Here is a 22,510-nt window from a genome sequence, read left to right on the forward strand (position 1 = left end):
ATCTATCCGATTGTGCACTTGCTTGTATGACTGGAGTTGCTGGTCAGGCAGGCTGTGGGCGACTGAGCAGAAAGGCAGGTAGTCAGAGGGAGCAACATCTGGAATATACCGTGGGTGGGGTACGATTTCCCTTTTTGGTGTTTCCGAGGGTTTGGCGACATAGGCACGCGCGGTCACCGTCATTTTTCAAAAATCACCTTTTTAATGTCTACCATTATATTGTAACCTTTTGTCTTTCGGTGCTCGGCTCAGATGCATCCAGCCATTTTGATATTGATCACCTGTGATCGTTTCCGTCGGTTCCAGTAGCTTTGAAAACCTTCCCTCTTCCACCGCTGTGCTGGTCTCGGACAAAAAATTTACCGTTCTTGAAGTATTGAAGCCATTCTGTGCACATTCTTTCACTAGCAGGTGCCTCAGTGTAGGTGTTGGCCAGCATTTTATGAGCCTCGGATGCAGATTTCTTCGTGCTAAAGCAGAAAACTAAAACTTCTTGCAAATAATGAGAATTGGGGTAATAAACTGACACATTCAATTGAGAATAATTTTACGATACAATCACAAGTCGACTAACATTTGGTGGTACTGTGTTTACAAATTCGTAAGCGTATTGTGTGACACTTAACGACCTTCTGCCTACACCTCAACTTATCACTGCTACCGTCTGTTGCAGACTTTTGGAAGCAAAGTTGTAGACGTAATAATAAAAATTACATTGTATCAGCTACTACTCTCGAAGTATGTATCACCAACACGTAGGTGAAATTGGTATTACTTATGTCATTATTTGACAAGAACAGTAAATGTAATATAAAACGGGAGTGTTACATTACAACAGGTAAAGATGAGCATCACATGTTGTTACGGTAAAACCTGTTTCCCAGTCCAATCTGTACATTCTAAGCTGTGAAAGGTAGATGTCGAAGTGGTTCCCTGATGGGCAGAGCAGATCTGAGGGAAGTGTCATTCTGAAATTGTGGTTTGCAATTTCATGTAAACATATTTCTGCTCAGTTAATTCAAGTTTCAAATCCAGAACAACAGAAAGTGAACCATATAACGCAATTTCTGTACAAAACATGCAGGACTGCTGGATGTAAATTTCAAGAGAGCACTGCGAAATAATGCTTTCAAGTATTCAAAATGTAAACATTTCAAGCATTGCAACCCTTACATTATTTTATAGAAAGTTTTTTTCAATGGATTTATAAAATTTTAGCACTGGGGCATCTTTGAAGACAGGTACTCAAAACAGTTAAATGCTAAGCATAACATACAGCTCATTTTTGCATATTTCAAAAACGACTCGATAAAAGCTACATATTTTACAAAATTTTGTTTTAAAGAAGGTAATATATAAGGGGCATTCAAAAAGAAATGGGCCAGAGGCATAATTACAGAAACCACTATCTGTATGTTAGAAGTATTGACCCCGGCTGTCGAGACGCTTCTCCCACCGTGACACGAAGCGGTGAATGGCTGTCTCATAAAATTTCCAGGGCTGCGACGTTAACCAGATCCGCACGTACAGCCGGACATCGTCGTCCGAGGTGAATCCTTTGTCCCTCGGAGCCTTTTTAAGGGGACCAATAATGGCGTAATCACAGGGGGAGAGGTACGGACTGTATAGAGGGTGGCCGAGAACCTCCCATTTGAATTTATGCAGGAGTGGCGCGATTGTGTCGACTGTACGAGGTTTTGCATTGTCGTGGACAGAATGACCCCACGGGTGAGACTGCCCGGTCGTTTCGATTTGATCATTTGCGAAGGGTGGTCGAGGTTTGCGAGTAACGCTGGGCATTCACTGTCGTCCCGGGCTGCGGAAGTGTATCAGGAGGAGGCCATCTCGGTCAAAGAAGAACGTCAGCATAACGTTTGCTGCACTCGTTATTACGAAGGCTTTCCCGGTGTAATAACTCATAATATTCTTCTCGGGTGTGCAGCCGGATCGTAACGTCATCTCGACACAATATTTCAGCGGTCCAACTGGCCGCCACCTTCAGGTGAGTGTGCCGGTACATAATCTCACCGGAGCTGACTTCTCAGCACAAGCGGTGGCCCCCGTAGAGGCCACAAAAGGCCCACGACGCGTGTGCGAGAAGGTGCCGTAACTGCGCTCTAGCGCGCAAGTAAACGTACCGCGCCACCAGTGGTGGAAACAGGCAAAATCGAGATATCGCTGTCAAAAATTAAAAATTATTCCGACGATCGAAACACAGACCGTTGTTTTTTAATGTCTGACAACTCCGGGTTCCAAGTCTTACTTCAAAGGTAACCCTTGTCTCTATTAATAAGATTATCAGATAAACGAATCTCTATGGATTCTTTTAAAAAACAGTCCTAATAGCGGGATGCAGGGGCAACCATTTGTGTCTCACTATACAGCATTCTATGTCCCTCGGTGAGACAGTGCTCCGCCACTGCAGATTTCTCAGGCTGAAGCAACTGTGTTTGCCGCTGGTGCTCAACACATTGGTCCTGAATGGTCCGGATTGTCTGACCAATATAAGCCTTCGCACAGTGGCAAGGGATCTTGTACACACCGGACTTCCTCAAACCCAAGTCATCCTTAACAGAGCCAAGAAGTGCTCTAATCTTGGCTGGCAGAAGATAAATACTTTTGATATATCTTTTTAGAATTCTTCCTAACTTTGTGGAAATGCTCCCAGCAAAAGGTAGAAAAGCCACCGATTTGCAGGTATCTTCTGGTTGTTCAGGCGAAGGACCAAACTGGAAAGCACGACGGATCTGTTTATCTGTATAGCCACACTGCTTCAAAACAACCTTGAGATGGTCCAATTCTTGTGTCAAGCTTTCTCCGTCTGAAATGGCATAAGCTCTTCTCGCCAATGTCTGCAGGACCCCCGTACGCTGGAACGACGAGTGACAGCTAGAAGCATGCAGGTAGCGGTCCGCATGCATAGGTTTTCAATAAACACTATACCCCAGTGTCCCACCATCCTTTCTGTACACCAAAACATCCAGAAATGGAAGCTTTCCATCACTTTCCACTACCCTGGTAAACTTGATGCTAGGATGTAGGGAATTAAAATGATCTAGGAGGCAGTCAAGAGCTTCTCTCCCACGAGGCCACACATAAACGTATCGTCGACGTACCTCCAGAAACAGGTCGGTTTTAAAGACGCAGTCTTCAGCACCGTGTCCTCAAAATTCTCCAGAAAAAGACTGGCGACTATTGGGGACAATGGGCTCCCCATAGCCACTCCTTTAGTCTGTTCAAAATATTTGTCATCGAATAAAAAGTACGCCGACATCAGCACGTGGCGATAAAGCTCGGTTGTTTCCTCATCCAGTTTCTCACCAATCAAGGATTCTTCCAGAAGAACCCGGGTAAAAAGCGACCCGACATCAAAACTCACAAGCAAATCCCAGCGACCAAGAGACAAGGACTTCAATCTCTGAATAAACACCACAGAATTGGGAATGTGATGTTCACATTTACCGACATAAGGGCCAAGAACAGATGCTAAATACTTGGCTATATTGTAGGTAGGAGCACCCAAATTACTCACGATCGGACGAAGCGGGACCCCTCGCTTACAAATCTCGGGTAGACCGTATAATCTCGGCGGAACGGCAGCACCGGGATGAAGTATTTTGAGAACGCCGTCAGGGAAAGAACTCTTCTTCAGAAGTGAAGCATCTTCCGCTTTATCCGTTCAGTCGGGTCGTCCTGCAATCTTCGGTATGCCGAGTCCTCAAGTAAGTGATCCACCTTTCCCAGATAGTCATCACGTGACAGAAGAACCGTTGCGTTGCTTCTGTCCGCCGGTAGAATAATCAGATCTCTGTCTTCTCTAACAGACCGGACTGCCACTCTTTCGAGAGAGGAAATGTTACTCCGAGGAGGCGGCACCCGACGCAACGTGCGAGAGACCTCTCGCCTAATCTCTTCAGCCCGGTCCTCAGAAAAGCCGGACACCACTCGTTCGCTGCGCAAATGAATTCGGTGACGGGCACATTCCTCGGTGTAGGGGCAAAAGTCAGGCCTTTCTCCGACACTGACAGCGTGGCATCGTCCAGTTCTTTACTCGTGAGGTTAATCACTGACCGTCGACAGCTGTCGTCACCAGATATCGTGGGTCGAGAACAGAGCCGTTGAAACTTCGAAGGTTGTTTCGTGACGGCGCTCCTATGCGTCCAATCTGATAGTGCCCGAGAAGTACTATCCAGCCGTTCCCAGGATGCATCCGACAGCAACGACGATACCTCCGAGTGCGAGAAAAGTAAATCCACGGATACGAGATCCAGTTTTCTTCGAGTGAAGTGAATGTGCTCCTTAACTGAGGCAAAACTGGTACGCTCCTCGATATTGTTGGCCGTTTTCGTATCAATAAAATGCACAAACCTAGCAAACTTAGGTATTACTCTTCCGTCGCGGCAACTCGGCAAAACGGCGAGGGCACTCAGAAACTCGCCTTTCTTCTTATGAAGTTTATCAAACTTCTTCACAAGTTCCATCCCCGTCGAGGCTTCTGGTGTGATTACGAAGGCTTTCCCGGGCGTAATAATTGGTAATATTCTTCTCGGGTGTGCAGCCGGATCGTAACGTCATCTCGACACAATATTTCAGCGGTCCAACTGGCCGCCACCTTCAGGTGAGTGTGCCGGTAAACGATCTCGCCGGAACTGATTTCTCAGTGCGAGTGGCGGACCCTATATAGGCCGCAGAAGGCCCACAATTTTTAACAGCGATATCTCGATTTTGCCTGTTCCCACCACTGGCGGCGCGGTACGTTTACTTGCGCTAGAGGGCAGTTACGGCACCTTCTCGCGCACGCGTCGTGGACCTTCTGCGGCCTATACGGGGGCCGCCGCTTGCGCCGAGAAGTCAGTTCCGTCGACATCGTGTACCGGCACTTCCACCTGAAGGCGGCGGCCAGTTGGACCGCTGAAATATTGTGTCGAGATGACGTTACGATCCGGCTGCACACTCGAGAAGAATATTATCTACTATTTCCTGCACTCGTGTATACGACGACATCCGGCTGTACGTGCGGAACTGGTTAACACTGCAGCCCCGAGAATTTTATGAGACAGCCATTCACCACCTTGTGTCACAGTGGGACAAGTGTCTCAACAGCCAGGGTCAATACATCTAACATATAGGTACTGGTTTCTGTAATTATGTCTCTGGCTCGTTTATTTTTGAACGCCCCTTATACCACAAAAGTTTATGAAAATAATTATTTATATACTTAAGTAAGACAAATTTTGATTGTGATAGGGACTGGAATTCAATAATGGGAACCGAGGAAAACAACAGAAGAATGTGGATTGAGGGGAGAGGAATGAAAAGGACAGCTACCTGGTACAAATTTCCATAGGCCACAATTTTGGCATAGGTAAGAATTGTGAAGTAAGGTTCTATACCTAGAAGAGATCTGGGGACAATGGATTGTTTCAGGTTGGTTTCTACACCGATAGGGCAGAGATTTTGAAGCCAGATTGTAGACTGCAAAGCATTTGCTTGGGGACACATGTGGACTACAGCAATAATTTATTGGTTACGATTGCAAGTTACCACTTAAGAAAATACAGTAAGGTAAGAAATGAAAGCGAACGGACCTGGATACGTTAAGAGAGCCACAAGTAGTTGTAAGTTTCAAAGGGAGCAAGTGGGCTACAATTGACTGAAATGAGGAAAATGAATACAATGGAAACAAGTGGGTAGCTTTTGAGGGATGAAAATAAACAAACGCAGCAGAGGTTCAAACAGGCAAAAGGATAAGCACAGAGAAATTCTTGGATGACATATGAGATGCTGAATTTAAATGACGAAGGGAGAAAATACAGAAATGCTGATGATAAAGCAGGTGAAAAAAGAATAATAGACGTCAAAGAAATGATACTGACAGGAAAAGCAAAATACAAAGTTGCTGGCAGTGCTTTAGTAGCACACGGAACTATGACAGAGATAGGTGCCGCCTACAGGAAAATGAAAGAGACCTTTGGAGAATAGAGAAGCAGCTGTATGAATAGCAACAGTACAAATAGTACTAATCAAAGAAGAAAAGACTGAAAGATGGAAGGAATATATCCATTATTATATCCCTATTTTTAATTTTGCTGCTATTCTACCACAAACAATGTAAGGTCAATCACTCCACCATTATATTATGCTCTCCCCTATGCCATTACATTCTTTGTTGCAGCGCCACCCACATGTTAACTTCAGATGGCTGTGCTCGGATTGCAACTAGGATGGAAGTATAGCACGGCTCGTAGCCATGCAATGTTGGTGGAGGTGGGACAGGAGAGGGCAAACAACTCTGGACACAGAAACAATAAAGAGACTGCATGAGAATTTGTTGTGTACAGGTTCAGCTCCTCACCAAAGGGGTGCTGGGCCCCCACAGAGAGTTGTCACTGAAGCTAAAGCCATCACTACTGTGGCATTTGCGCACAAAGTCCCTGAGACAGTATCGGAGGGAAACTGGTTTATCGTGTGGTTCAGTCCGACGGGTAACGAAGGAGAGTGCGTGGAGACTGTGAAAATCACACTTTGACCAAGTACTGTCACCGGAAGACTGCTATGTGTGGATGCAGTTTGCTAAATTGACATTACAATGGATGGAAGAAGAACCACATGTCCTGAGTAACATTTTGTGGGTAGACAAAGCAGTGTTCCATGTGGGTGGGTTCCTAAATCGCCATAATTGTCATTACTGGAGTCCTAGTAATAATAGTCCCAGAGTTATGACTGAAAAATTGCAGTCACGTCATCGGTTGACTTTCTGGTGTGGTGTGGTCCTTACAATCTTCAAGAATCAATGATGTACAAAGGTATATGCACATGCTATGAACTTTTGTTCATCCCATTGCTTTAACCTGAGATGGCAGGGACGTTGTGCACTTTATGCACCACAGGGCTCCTCTCCATTTTGCCTCAAATCTGTGAGAAATGCTCAGCAAGATTTTCCAGGCCACATTATTCTCGATGTCACGTAAATGTCGACTGGCCACCAAAGAAGTCCACACTTTACCCTCTCGGATGTTTTCCTCCGGGGATATTTGAAAGAGAAAGTGTATGCCACAAACCCACTCGACTCGGGCACTTCAGCACCCGTCATTCGGAAAGAGTGTGCGCAGATACCGAACTGTGTGTTCCAGTGGTCTGTCAGGAACATTGCACTCTGACTACAAGTGCATATTACTAACGCTAGTGTCTATGTGGAAATACAAAATGACAAGGACCGTAGTACATAATAGAACTGAAAGCAACAATATAATACTGTTAATGAGTTAATAATAGTTAAATAAAAATAGGAATATAATAATGGATCACCCTGTAGAAAGGCTAAACAAGAGAAGCCACCTATAAACCAATATTGCAGCAAGGTAAAAGGAAATACACGAAGGAGAGAAGGGAGACACAACACTGCGCGAAGAATTTTACAGAGCAGTGAACGGCCCAAGTCGAAACGAGGGAACGAGGGTACAAGACACTTCCTCAGAATTATTTGCATCCGTGGGACAGCCAGCAATAATACAGCTATTCTGGTGTGTAGGATATAGGAGACAGCCAAAATACCCTCATACTTCAAGAAGAATGTGACAAGCAATGGAAACTCAAGGTTGGAATATTAATAATGTAAGGAAAAGATAGGTTGCTACTTACCATAAAGATGACACATTAGTTGCAGACAGGCATAATTAAAAGACACTTACACATTAGCTTTCAGCAACCTCAAAAACGAAATGCACGAACATTCATTCACACAAGCCAGCAAACCTCATGCACATGCACATATAACTGCAATCTCTGGCAGCGGAGACCAGAATGCCATCATTACATCTCCACAGTAAGGAGCAATCTATCTATCTTTTCCTTATATTGCAGAATGTAACAATTATCATTCATAGGGAAGCAGATGTTGACAGTTATAATACTGTGGAACCATCAACTTCAAAAGACACATTTGCAAAATACGGACACGAATTACTTATACAGGAAAGGAAAAGGTGGTACAAGTGAGCCTCGAGGAACATTAGATCGGGAGAAACGACAGAAGATGTGGGGCATATGTATCTTAGAAAGTAAAATCAAAATTGGCAAACTTATGCTTACAGCTTTTCTAAATTTAGAGAAAGTTTTTAACGATGCAGAGTGGAATATAATCTTTGAAATTCAGAGGGTAGCAGGAGTAAAATATAGGGAGCTTATATGTACTTTTTACAAATACAAGTTGAAGAACATGAAAGCAGTAGTTTAGAAGTGAGTGAGACAAGACTGTCATCTATGTCCAGTTTTATTGAAAACATACACTTACAAAATAATAACGGACAGCAATAAGAATTTTTGAACCTAAATTAAATTTCACAGTTTTGGGATTTGCTGATAGCATTGTTAACTCTGCCAGACAGCAAAGTACTTGCAAGATCAGTTGGATGGAATGAATAGTGACTTGAAAAGAGCTTATAATATGAACAGTGAAGAAAGTAAAACGAGGTCAGTGGAATGTAATCAAATTAAATAAGTAGTGACAAGGCAATTAGACTAAAAAATGAGACAGTGAAAATATTAGACCATCTTTGGCATTTGGACATTACAAAAAAAAAAAAGAGGGGGTATAAAATGCAGATTGGCTATAACCATAAAGAGGATAGTTAGTTTTGAAAGTAGTGCTACATGATAACGATCATGATCTAATGGGTGGGTCATGTAACTAGTGAATAGGTATTGAGCCAAACGGGGAAGAAAATAAATTTATGGCACACTTTTTCTAATAGAAGGCATCAGTTGATACGACACATCTTCAGGCACCATTGACTCGGTAATGAGAGGTAAGTGTGGCAGACAAACATTGAGGAGGGAGATGAAGATTTGACTACAGTACGAATACACGTTGCCGAAATTATGCAGAGATTAAGAGACTTATACAGGAATAGATTAGTGTGGCGAGTTGTATCAAACCAGTCTACAGACATGACAACAAGAACAGCACTGACATAACTCTTATTTGTCGGATGACTGATTTATTGTGAGCTTTCAGCAATAGAACCAGCTGTTAATTCCACTTTAGGTACAACATTGAGATGGAATGCTCTTAGGCACAGAGAGTGTTTTGAAGGAATGAGTCCTCAGATTGTCAAACTTAGTGGGTGTTGCAGTTCAAATGAAGAACACGCAAGGAATGAATTCAGATGTAGACAGAGACAGGGTGTCCCAGAATCACTGATCTGCCTCTGGTCCCCTATCTGGCAACATCGGTAGAACCCTAAGGAAACATGGCCTCCAGTGTATTTTGCTCCATTCACATTATTCACTGTAATGTTAAAGATTGCTCAGTTCACCATAAGCCAAGGGTGTACAATACTTTGCACAAATGGAGCACGTCAGGTGTGGGACGGACTATCGGACGAGAGATGTCACGAACATCGGCAGTGCATCCGACTGAAACAGCTGGGCAAATCAACTGTCACTTTGCACTACCTGGAACATAATCACGAAATTAAACACTAGAAGACCAGTACTGTTGTGCTAACCGCGATTTTCTGCGAATGTAATCAACGACTCAACTGAAATGATGTCTGATAATCTAATTAATGAGGACGGAGTCTGCAATTTAAACGTGTCTCGTGTTCCGGCATTCGGTCTTTTAAAATCTCACCGGCCACCGGAGATGGTCTCAAAGGATGTGCATATTACATATTATCAGTGAGGGCTCTGAAAACCGAAAGAGCATCGGGCTCTGAAAACCGAACGAGCATCGACACTCGTAGTGGACACTGTAGGCCAAACTCACAATCGGCCGTAAATAAAAGTGAGAGACCAGCAGTACTGCAGAGAGAGGTCGGAGTTGTGGCAGCAAGTTCATGTAACACGACTCTTGCCATCTGAAGAAGGCAAGCGAGTCAGCTGTTGAAGTATATATAAAAAGTGGAGCATAAGCTTACCCGAATAGCCAAAAGCACACCATTAAGTTGTCAGTTCTCAGAGTGGAACGATACAGGATTTGACAGACGTTATGCATTAACTGGCACTCATCTTCATGTGACGAGGTAAGAAGTTGGTGACTTTCCCGAGACTATACTCCGATGAAAGCTGCGACTGCGGTTCCAGTGGGCAGAGTAGTCGGGATGAACAGCCAGCCAATTACGGTCTTTCCCGGAGTGCCACATTTCTCACTGTGCAGTGTCGACTGTCCTGTCACACTTCACAGTGGAACTTTAATTGCCGCAGAATCTTAGTGCCGAATCTGATACCGTGGTCGAGTGGAGTACTCGATATCTGAATGTTTACCGAGATGAAGCTCGATTTTTTAAATATTTTTGTTGACATTTGAGTAGTGATAAAAGAGATTATGAACTGTAATTTTTCAATAATAATAAAATACTGGTACGGTATATTAAACTGTGTAATGGGACGAAACTGAATAATTTTAATGAATGATGTATAGACAAAAACCTAAGTATGTAAGTCAGAAATGGCAAAATAATTGCTACATAAGTCACCATCACCATCTCGGACAGTTTTCAGCCTCTGGCTGGGTCTGTTTGGAACTGAAGCCTCTCCATCGTCTTCTGTCTTGCCACCATCTCTCCGTCTCCACCTCGGTCCAATCTTCTTTCTTCTGGATGCATTCCTCCACTCCTTTCAGCCATCTGTCCTCTCGATCTCTTTCCTTCCAGTTTCATCTCACGTATCCTCCTGGGTATCCTTTTCTCCTCCATTCGTTTACAATGCCCATACCATCTCAGTCTTGATTTCTCTACCTCCTCCTGTAATGGTTCCACCTTCTTTAACTCTCTATTGCTCTCATTTCTTAACCTGTCTATCTTTGTGACTCCAATACTGTTCCTCAAGAATTTCATCTCACTAGCTTGTACTTTGCTTTTCTCTCTTCCTTTACAACTCAGGTTTCGGATGCATATGTCAAGACTGGGGCATAGTATAACTGGTATATAACCTTTTTACTGATGTGGGGTACATCCTTGCTCCACATCAGGATTCTGACACTCTTCTGAAATGCTTCTGCTTTTCTTTCACTTTTTCCACCTTCCTGTATCAGGCTTCCTACGTACTTGAAAATCTCCACTCTCCTCAATCATTCCCCACCAATTGTTATTTCAGTTGTTTCTCCCTCCTTTGTTCTTGTTTTGATAAACACCTCACTCTTCCTTAAACTAAATTTCATCCCATATTCTTGTACTGTTTGTTCCCGTATGTCCAACTGCTCTTGTACTTCCTCCTCCTCATTCCCCTCAATCATCAGATCATCTGCAAACACCATAGCTTCCATCTTTCCTTCACCAATTACTTGTGTTGCTGAAGTCATTATATCATCCATCACTACAATGAAGAGTAATGGTGAAAGTACCCTTCCCTGCCTCAAGCCATTCTTCTGTGCAATCCAAGCTTATCTATCTCCTCCCACTTTCACACAGCTCACACTTCCGTGGTACATTTCCCTTATCCTCCAAAAACTCTGTTTTGCTACTCCTCTGTTCTCCAGAGCTTTCCACTCTTTTCTTCTACATACAACACTTTCATATGCTTTTCCATTGCCAAGGAAGGTCATTAGTAGATCTATTCCATATTCATAGAGCTGCTCCTGCAATTGCCTTACAGCAAAAATTAGATCCACTGTGGATCTTCCTGTTCTGAAGTCATGTCGCTCTTCTCTCATCCCTCCTCCTAATTGTGCCTGAATTCGTGCTTCCGACATTTTCTCAAAAATCTTTGCACAATGACTCACCAATGTTATCCCCTGATAGTTTGTGTACTGTTTTCTATTTCCCTTCTGAAAGATCAAGACAATTATTCCCTTCTTCCAGTCTTCTGGGAGCGTCTGTCCAAGTCTCCACACAATTTTCATTACTCATTATGTTTACTGTATCCCCACCTCTCCTGCTGCTCTCACCATGTCTACACGTAGTTCATCCAGATTTGGTGACTTCCCTCCCTTCATCTTGCCCAATGCCTCTTCCACTTCTCCCCATGTAAGGTCCTCCTCAGATTCTTCCTCCTCATCCAGGTCTCCATTCGGGTTCAGGAGTTCTCCAAAATACTCATTCCACATATTCTCGAGTTCCTCCTTATTCTCGACATCTTGGCCACTTTTGTTCAGCATTCGGGCACAATCTATCGTACCATTCTTCCTCTTACTTTTAATCATTCCATTTAACACCTTTTTCGAACCTTAACTATCCTCCTCCATCATTCTCGTTCACTGTTCCATCCACTTTCTTTTCTACTCTGCTGCCAATCTTTTTGTTTCTTTCTTTTTGTTGCTTATCTCTACTGTTCACTTCTGGAACCATACCCTAAAGGATCTATTCTTCTTCTGTTCCATACTCTTTGTTTTATCACTTCACCAGGGTGTTTCTTTCCATCTTTTTTTATGCTTGTCCTCCCACATATTGCTTCTGCCGCACTTACTAATGTTCCCTCGAATCTACCCCATTCCTCCTCTACCAGTTTTGGTTCATCCTTTGGGATGCTTTCCTTTACTACTTGTAGGTACTGTAGCCTGCTTTCTCCCTCTTTCAACTTCCATACCCTTACACGTCTTTCCTGGTTTTCTGTCTCTTTATTATGCTTAGTCCCTCTCAGGTTCATTACCAGTAAATGGTGGTCGCTACCCAAGGCCTCTGATGGCATTACCTTAATGTCAATGATGTTCCTGTCGATCTCACTATTGTACAGGAAGTAGTCAACTATCGACTTTCTCTATAAGTCTCGACTGTGCCAGGTAATCTTGTGGCTGTCTCTCTTCGTGAACTGAGAGTTCCCAACCGGCAAGCCACTCCTTTGAGAGAACTCCAATAGTCTTTCACCTTCCTCATCATGTATGACATTTTAATTTATTTTTTCTGTGTTACTAACATAATAAATTTTGCAGACAGTATCCACATACACCGCTAAACGTACCTACACAAAGACATATTATGATACACAGTTCAAGAGATATGACGTAAAACACTGAGATGCATTAAAAAAAAAAAAAAAGGGTCGCATCATCCATGAAGCTTTAATACATTTATTCTTTATGACAACACTCCTGTAGTCGAGTCCACTTAAGGAAACCCCTGGCACCTGCCAGTGCTTTTGACAGCTTTCAACTGCAAAGTGCAAATGACTGTAAGCAAAAACAATAACTAGCTATAGAGCTATGGAGAGGCGTTTCCCTACAGAGATTTACAAAATTGTGCTGTAGACACATGAAGCAGCTGTACTTATACATTTGTACATTATGCATATTTCCTTGCTCGAGTGCTTCATGATTTTGGAGGTGTTTTCATGAATACAGGGACATGAAATGTTTTTGATATTACACTACAAACACAGTTCAGTTTTTGTTTCCATTTGTAACAGGAAACTGGCAAAATGAATATGCACACAATGCCAGGTTTATCAGCTAATACTTCTTATATATAACAGGTCAGTGGTGTATTGTTCCACTGCTATAAACTGCTTGGTTAATGCGACTTCCTCATAAGCTTTCTCAAGATCTGTTAACACTAAATGTGTTGCCAAATTTCTTTCACGTGTTTTTTGATCAGCTGACATTGGGATTTCGTTTCATTCACCTGACAGTCTTTTCTATTCCTTCTGCACTGCTGGTTCCACATTCACATTACCAGATGGTATACATCCCATCTGTACTCACTAAACAGCTTTTTGTTAATCTTCTCCCACTCGTCTACACATTTATTGGGACATTACTTCCCTCTAGACTATCTGCTATGAGGTGTTTTATTGTTCTCCAGGCATATCTTACTTTGGTACCTCCCACAAACCTACTGTCTCATGTCACCTGTTTTGCTCTTTAAATGTCTTTTTAATCACTGTATTGCACCTTTGAAAGTTCTCCCTATCCTTACTGTCTTGAGTACTTCACCACTCCTGATATAAATGTTTCTTCTCTTTCTCTATTTCCTCAATACCCTTTGTCCACCATTCTGGATCCATATTCTCAGAATTATCCTTTATGCCTAGAGACATTCAATGCACTCATTCATTTCATGGTACAATGTTGCTGGCATAGATGCTCCTAACATTATTTAATTTGTAGGCCAATCTTGTATTGTATAGGGATACCACAGAATTTTGTACGCTTCCAAAATTATATCCGGATGCTTCAGTTATTGTACTGTGGTTTCATTCTTGCTGTAGGTGTTGATTTTCTTATAGGGAACTTTTGCTTTGACAATAAAATAGTCTGCTCCACATTCTGTACTTCTATATGCTCTTAACATCTCTAATTCTTAATTTTGTGGTTGTATCATACAGTCTGTGATGGGTCTTACATAAATATACCTGGGCACAATCTCAAAGGATTGTATTTTTCTGTGAGGAAGGTAGTAATTCTGTATTCTACATAAGAACACTCCACAAAAGTCAAGTGTTCTTCCACTGCTTTCGTACCTATTTCTTCCTCATGTCTTCCAACGAACTCACTGTTTTTTGCCTTTCCTGTCCAGACAATAATGTCCCCCATAAGGTATATCTCTCTGTGGATTAATTTCATCAAATCTTTCCAAAAGAGCATTTCTGATTACGTTATCAGTGCCATCTGCCAGTTCTAAGGACATAAACCTTCAGTTTCTCATGTACTACGATTTATACTCCTCTACTGGCTCTTTCGCTTTTACTAATTCTGCTATAAAAATGGACATACCGACCAACTCTTTCACTTCCTGTACCCCTCGCGTTTATCTATGTTAGAACAACGAAGTCTCTTTTCATTCTTTCCAGTACATCAAGAACCTCTTTTCCTTTTTGGTTCATACTTTGTATGTTCCAAGTTGTGAAGTTCATTAGCCTTTCTTTTGCCTGCGTCATTTAACCAAAATTCTGTTTTGTTTCCACAGCATAGTGCTGAGATTTTCAGTGGAAATTCATTATTTTCCAAGCGATGGGTTACTAGGCCAAAGCATTCGACCCACCCTCGAGGACCAGAATTTTCTGTAAGGGCGTATGCCCCTTAGCCAATATATTCTAGTTTTAAAGCACTGGAAACTCACATCTGCCATCTTCTGTCTGTTAAATGACGCACACTAACTGCATGCCGTACATTGCCCAGAGGACACACCAAGGACGTGGAAGTAGGCCTTGTTAGTAGAGCTGGTAACTCAGTGTGCATTTTATGAGGTTTCAATGTTAGGCAGATATCAGTAACAGACAAACCCAAATTCCCCTTACTAACATTTCTTTTCTTTTGTAAAGAGACTTAAAGGATTAAGATTAACCGAAACTGAACTAGCCAACAACATAATACTTGGAGACAATTGTTATGTTTTTACACATATGAATGTAGCACAAGCCTTTGGTGACATATCTGACGAGTGGACTGGACTTTTTGCCTTGAGCACTAAATTGCAATTACAACTATTAGCATCAAACTATTTGTGAGAGAGAGAGAGAGAGAGAGAGAGAGATTAGAATGCAAAACACACACTAAAGTATACTATTTTATACAGCGTATCGAGTATTATGTCATTGTATATTTATGATGGTGTTGATTCCTTTCACATATTTTGTGTCACAATTTCGAATAATTCAGTGCGGTCTGATAATCGAAGGCAATGTACGGCATGCAGTTAGTGTGCATCATTTAACAGACAGAAGATGGCAGATGTGAGTTTCCAGTGCTTTAAAACTAGAATATATTGGCTAAGGGGCATACGCCCTTACAGAAAATTCTGGTCCTCGAGGGTGGGTCGAATGCTTTGGCCTAGTAACCCATCGCTTGGAAAATAATGAATCGCCACTGAAAATCTCAGCACTATGTCGTGGAAACAAAACAGAATTTTGGTTAAATGACGCAGGCAAAAGAAAGGCTAATGAACTTCACAACTTGGAACATACAAAGCATGAATCAAAAAGGAAAAGAGGTTTTTGATGAACTGGAAAGAATTAAAGTAGACTTCGTTGTTCTAACATAGATAAACGCGAGGGGTACAGGAAGTGAAAGAGTTGGTCGGTATGTCCATTTTTATAGCAGAATTAGTAAAAGCGAAAGAGCCAGTAGAGGAGTATAAATCGTAGTACATGAGAAACTGAAGGTTTATGTCCTTAGAACTGGCAGATGGCACTGATAACGTAATCAGAAATGCTCTTTTGGAAAGATTTGATGAAATTAATCCACAGAGAGATATACCTTATGGGGGACATTATTGTCTGGACAGGAAAGGCATTATAAAGACTGCACAGATGGAAACTATATATATATATCGACCTGCCAGCGCGTTTGTTCGGTAAGTCACATCATCTTTGTTTTTAGATATATTTTTCCCACGTGGAATGTTTCCCTCTATTATATATATATATATATATATATATATATATATATATATATATATATATATATATATATATATATATATATATATATATAATAGAGGGAAACATTCCACGTAGGAAACATCATCTTTGTTTTTAGATATATTTTTCCCACGTGGAATGTTTCCCTCTATATATATATATATATATATATATAATAGAGGGAAACATTCCACGTAGGAAAAATATATCTAAAAACAAAGATGATGTGACTTACCAAATGAAAGTGCTGGCAGGTCGACAGACACACAAACAAACACAAACATACACACAAAATTCAAGCTTTCGCAACAAACTGTTGCCTCATCAGGAAAGAGGGAAGGAGAGGGAAAGACGAAAGGATGTGGGTTTTAGGGGAGAGGGTAAGGAGTCATTCCAATCCCGGGAGTGGAAAGACTTACCTTAGGGGGAAAAAGGACGGGTATACACTCGCGCACACACACACACACACATATCCATCCACACATATACAGACACAAGCAGACATATTTAAAGACAAAGAGCTTGGGCAGAGATGTCAGTCGAGGCAGAAGTGAAGAGGCAAAGATGATGTTGAATGACAGGTGAGGTATGAGTGGCGGCAACTTGAAATTAGCGGAGATTGAGTCCTGGTGGGTAACGGCAAGAGAGGATATGTTGAAGAGCAAGTTCCCATCTCCGGAGTTCGGATAGGTTGGTGTTGGTGGGAAGTATCCAGATAACCCGGACGGTGTAACACTGTGCCAAGATGTGCTGGCCGTGCACCAAGGCATGTTTAGCCACAGGGTGATCCTCATTACCAACAAACACTGTCTGCCTGTGTCCATTCATGCGAATGGACAGTTTGTTGCTGGTCATTCCCACATAGAATGCGTCACAGTGTAGGCAGGTCAGTTGGTAGATCACGTGGGTGCTTTCACACGTGGCTCTGCCTTTGATCGTGTACACCTTCCGGGTTACAGGACTGGAGTAGGTGGTGGTGGGAGGGTGCATGGAACAGGTTTTACACCGGGGGCGGTTACAAGGGTAGGAGCCTTCCCTACCACCAGTTATCAAAATTATTAATTAATTTAGCAGAAATTCGCACACTTTAAAAGCAATTGTTTAGATATCATATTTCACAAAAATTTGTATAAAAAATGAGCAGTGTTAAACATTTACTTCATTAATGCAAAAGTTTTTTTTGTAATGTAAAAAAAGGAAAAACTACCATCAATAATGAATTTTTCATAATATATTGTTCCATTTTTCATATATGGAGTGGTCCAAGGCAGCACAAGTTAGTGGTTGAAAGATGAGTTAGACACAGTAGAATATGGAGAAGTCAGTATGCAGACTCTGCTGTAAGGTGTTGTAAAATGTTGAAACAGTACAAACATACCAAACTGAAGATTGAAACAAGACAAGATTTCAGAAGTTATAAGCCAGTGTTTCATTCCGTAGTTTTGAGAAATACTACCTGTGTCCCTCACTAAAAAACAGACATCAAGCCAATTGCACCAGCTAAGCAACTTTTTTTATTAATAACTGAATATCATATTATTATAACTTACAAGAGTTTAATACAATTACTTTAATCTGCACCTTGTTGCAGTCATGTGTCACTGCAGATAAAAGGAGTTATATTTGAACCCCAAAAATATACTATTTCAAACCGTGCAGTATTTGGACCCTGATTCACACAGAACAACAAACTGAACAGCTCACTAGTTTAATGCAGTTGACATCTGCGGGTGTCTCTATATAATTACAACCAGTTTCCTTCCTTTGACAGCTCTAAAGATTAATACTAAAAATAATGTGAGCTTGCAGCATGTTAATAGACGTTTTCTACCACTCCTGACATACCTATTTTTGCCAGAAAGCTGCCTTGTCGCTTCCTCCACCTAAAAACAAGAGAAGATATATCAGTTACTGGAAGCATGAAAATGGGAGGTGAAATACAAACTGTGGTAACAGTTACATCGTTTCGTGCTTAGTTTCTCCAAAACTTTGACTAATGCTACTTAATTAAATGCTGGAAAGAGAATGTACACATTGGCTGAAGGACATCCTCGTGAAAGGCATAACATCAAGCATCGTTCCTCCAACTCCACCACATACACACAGCTTCTTTCTGCCACCAAAATATCCTCTAGCATCGACCTCTTCCACTCCATGCACCCCCAATATTAAAACAAATGAAAACAGTACCAAACAAATTCCAGACAATGTATTTCTGTAAATCCAGAGACTGCTCCGTCCTCACAGGCTTCCCCCACAGTTACCGGGATTTGAAGCACAGCATCCACACATCAATTTTCTGAAGCATTACGCCAGAACTCTCAAAAACAGTCTAAGAAATCATCTTTGAAGACTACAAGATTTTCAAGTGCTGTTAAATATAAAACATTTCCAATTATTTAACATACTCACCAATGGCTGGCAGCCAAGCATGTTATGTACTTTTTCTCCACTTCTACTAAAATTCTACACTTATTATCAAATGGAAATGTTCGCTAACAAATACTGAACCTTTTTTTTTTTTTAATAATAACGACATCGTATTTTTATTTTCTGGTCCTCTGTACTACTACATAAAGGCAAGTTGTCATTTAGCAAATGTCTCTGAAAGTTCTTCACCAATTTACTTAATATTTTTATGTGATACTCTGACAAACATTCAGATAGACATGGGTTACATATCTTTTTAAGGTACGTGATATATAAATATATATTTAATAGAGAGAGGGGAACATTATTTCCAAAAGTCCCCAAAGTTTCTGACCAATTTACTTCAAACTTTTACACAATACTCTAATAAACGTTCAATTGGATTTAGGCCATATATTTTTTTACACAACAACATGCAGGTTTTCTGTTAAAACTCACTGTGTGGAAGAAAATATTGTGCTTTGCTGTGAAAATGTGCAGCTTCATTTCCTTCTCAGAATCAGTTACAACAGTAGGGCACAGATGCCATAAGACAAATTGTGCCTACTGTACCCAGGGTGGTGCAAGAAAACTTGATCTCAACTACAGACTGCTCACCAATTACACATAAATTGTTGCTCGCCACGAGCAGACGACAACATGTAGATAAACACGTGCGAATCAGACGATAAGCAAATAATCAGTACGCTAATGTAAGCGACAGCTTCAAAACGATAGACGGTAACTGGCGGGCTACGAGGAACAGTCTAGTATTCGGGGCCGGTTTTTTGTGCGCTGCCCTGTATATTCCTCATACAACTTTACTGTAGTCGGTGAAGAACAGTGGCAGAGACCGACAACTTCGCTTTGCTACCGAGTACGTGGATCCCCGACTGGAAGCACGGCAGTGAAAATACGGCAGTGGCGAAGAATAGGTTTCGTGAACGGTTCGGTAAGGAGCGAGTTATCGGACTTTGATGACTTAGGAGAAGGAAACTTTTTTCTTCAAAAGCGTTTCAGATGCGCCGTGCAGCAATCTGAAGGGAAACACGTGCTCGAGTTTGCGTGTCCGTGGCGTATTCACCCCGCGTGTCGATCAGACTCTGTGCTGCAACACATTGATTTAAATGGAGGACAATGGAACGCCACACAAAAGTAGACTTAGCTGGTAAAGCAGATGAACTGGAGGCCGTGGAGACTCCCCAAGTTTTGCAAGGGTAAAGGTGGTGTGCATACAGACATTTTGGGCAAATTAAAGTTACAATGAAATAATTGCATGTGTGAAGTGACTTTCTGACACCATACACACATAAAATTATGTTTCATTTTCTATTTGATTTTTCACATTTTCATTTATTGTATTACTTGCATTTACATGTGATTAGTAACTGAGAATGAAAAGGTATTGCTTTAATTAAGAGAGTTATCATTTCAATATATGTTAATTCGTATTTCCAACGGCTAACAAGTATGGAATTGTAGTAAAGAGGAGCTTTACACTACAACAAGAATATAATAATTCCAATCCCTAAGAAAGCAGGTGTTCACGGGTGTGAAAATTACCGAACTATCAGTTTAATAGGTCACAGCTACAAAATATTAACACGAATTCTTTACAGACAAATGGAAAAACTGGTAGAAGCCGACCTCGGAGACGATCAGTTTGCATTCTGTATAAATCTTGGAACGTGTCGGACAATACTGACCCTACGACTTATCTTAGAAAATAGGTTAAGGAAAGGCAAACCTATGTCTCTAGAATTTGTAGACTTAGAGAAGGCTTTTGACAATGTTGACTGGAATACTCTCTTTCAAATTCTGAAGTTGGCAGGGGCCAAATACAGGGAGCGAAAGGCTATTTACAACTTGTACAGAAACCACACGGCAGTTATAAGAGTCGAGGAGTGTGAAAGGAAAGCAATAGTTGGGAAGGGAGTGAGACAGGGTTTTAGCCTCTCCCTGATGTTATTCAATCTGTATATTGAGCAAGCAGTAAACAGTACAAAAGAAAAATTTGGAGTAGGAATTAAAATCCACGGAGAAGAAATAAAAACTTCGAGGTTTGCCGATGACAGTGTAATTCCGTCAGAGACAGCAAAGGACCTGGAAGGGCAGTTGAACGGAATGGACAGCATCTTGACAGGAGGATATAAGATTAACATCATCAAAAGCAGAATGAGTATAATGAAATGTAGTCGAATTGAATCAGGTGATGCTGAGGCAATTAGATTAGGAAGTGAGACACTTAAAGTAGTAAAGGAGTTTTACTATTTGGGGAGCAAAATAACTGATGGTGGTCGAAGTAGAGAGGATATAAAATGTAGACTGGCAACGGCAACAAAAGCATTTCTGAAGAAAAGAAGTTTGTTAACACCGAGTATAGAGTTAAGTGTCAGGAAATCTTTTCTGAAAGTTTTTGTATAGACTGTAGCCATGTATGGAAGTGAAACATGGACGATAAATAGTTTGCACAAGAAGAGAATAGAAGCTTTTGAAATGTGGTGCTACAGAAGAATGCTGAAGATTAGGTGGGTAGATCATGTTACTAATGAGGTGGTACTGAATAGAACTGGGGGGAAGAGGATTTTGTGGCACAACTTGACAATAGGAGGGATCGGTTGGTAGGACACGTTCTGAGGAATCGACTGATCTCCAATTTAGTATCGGAGGGCAGTGCGGAGGGTAAAATTTGTAGAGGGAGACCAAGAGATGAATAGACTAAGGAGATTCAGAAAAATATAGGTTGCAGTAGGTACTTGGAGAAGAAGCAGGTTGCACAGGATAGAGTAGCATGGAGAGCAGCCTCAAACTTGTCTGTGGACTGATGACCACAACACAGCAACAGTAAAGGTAAACATAAAAATGCTGCTAATGACGTTCAAACTGTCAAAATTCCAATCACAAATCTTCTATACTGTACACTTGGCCATTGGTGATTAGACATTATCCACTCACATTAATGTGACCCTTGTCTGAAGCCCAAATAACCTTCATTTGTAGGAAGGGGAGTCACATCTACTCCAGAGTCGTGGCCAGCAGCACTACATTTCAGTTCAGGATCCACTGTGTGAACTGCCCAATTGAGACAGTTACACAGATTTTCAATCGGGTTTAAATCGGGGTAGTTTTGTGGCCGACGGAGTACGATAAACTCGTCCCGGTGCTCTTCAATACACGCACGTACACTGCGAGTCGTGCGACACGTCGCACCGTCCTGCCGGTAGGCGACGTCGCGCCGAGAAAAAGCGAACTGCACGTAGGAGTGGACGTGGTCGTCGAGGATGGGCACACTGTGCCTTCCGGAATTAGAAGAGTGCCACGAAAACATTACCCAGATCGTACTGCAGCCTCCTCGGCCACGGACCCTCCTGAAGACTGTCGCAGGGTGCCGCTTTCGGACTTTTTGTGCCGAACGCACCGACGGCTGTCTGTGACTACACAGTGTAATTCGCTATCGCTTCTGCCTTTTTCCCGCGGTAATGCGGGGTCGGCGAGGTCAATCGGATTTGGCGAGGTTAGTTTGAGGGGTGGCCGATGCCCTCCCTGTCACAACCCTGTACCCCCCGGAATGGAATTAATGTACCCCAACTGTCTGCGACTAGTGTTCCCCATGGAAAAGTGTGAACACGTTCAGATGTCTGCGAGCTGTGTAACTGGGGAAGGACGTGGGGACCGGCCCAATATTCAGCTAGCGGGATGTGGAAAACAGCCTGAAAACTGCATCCGGGCTGGCCGGCAGACGGGTCACCGTCGTTAATCTGCTGGCCCTCTGTCGCCCTTTCCTACTGGTCGTGTTGGCCCTTTCTGC

General features: G+C 42.0%; 1 protein-coding gene across 1 annotated transcript in view; it reads right to left on the reverse strand.

Annotated features, from left to right (window-relative positions):
* The window catches only part of LOC126213359 (uncharacterized), a 189,382-nt gene that overhangs the window by 19,871 nt on the left and 147,001 nt on the right, over window positions 1-22,510 (reverse strand). The window contains exon 11 of the mRNA XM_049941063.1: window positions 18,139-18,176. Within this exon, the coding sequence (XP_049797020.1) occupies window positions 18,139-18,176 (38 nt within the window). The remainder of the gene's footprint in view (window positions 1-18,138; window positions 18,177-22,510) is intronic.

This window comes from Schistocerca nitens, chromosome 11 (genome assembly GCF_023898315.1).
Source record: "Schistocerca nitens isolate TAMUIC-IGC-003100 chromosome 11, iqSchNite1.1, whole genome shotgun sequence".
Lineage (NCBI taxonomy): Eukaryota > Metazoa > Arthropoda > Insecta > Orthoptera > Acrididae > Schistocerca > Schistocerca nitens.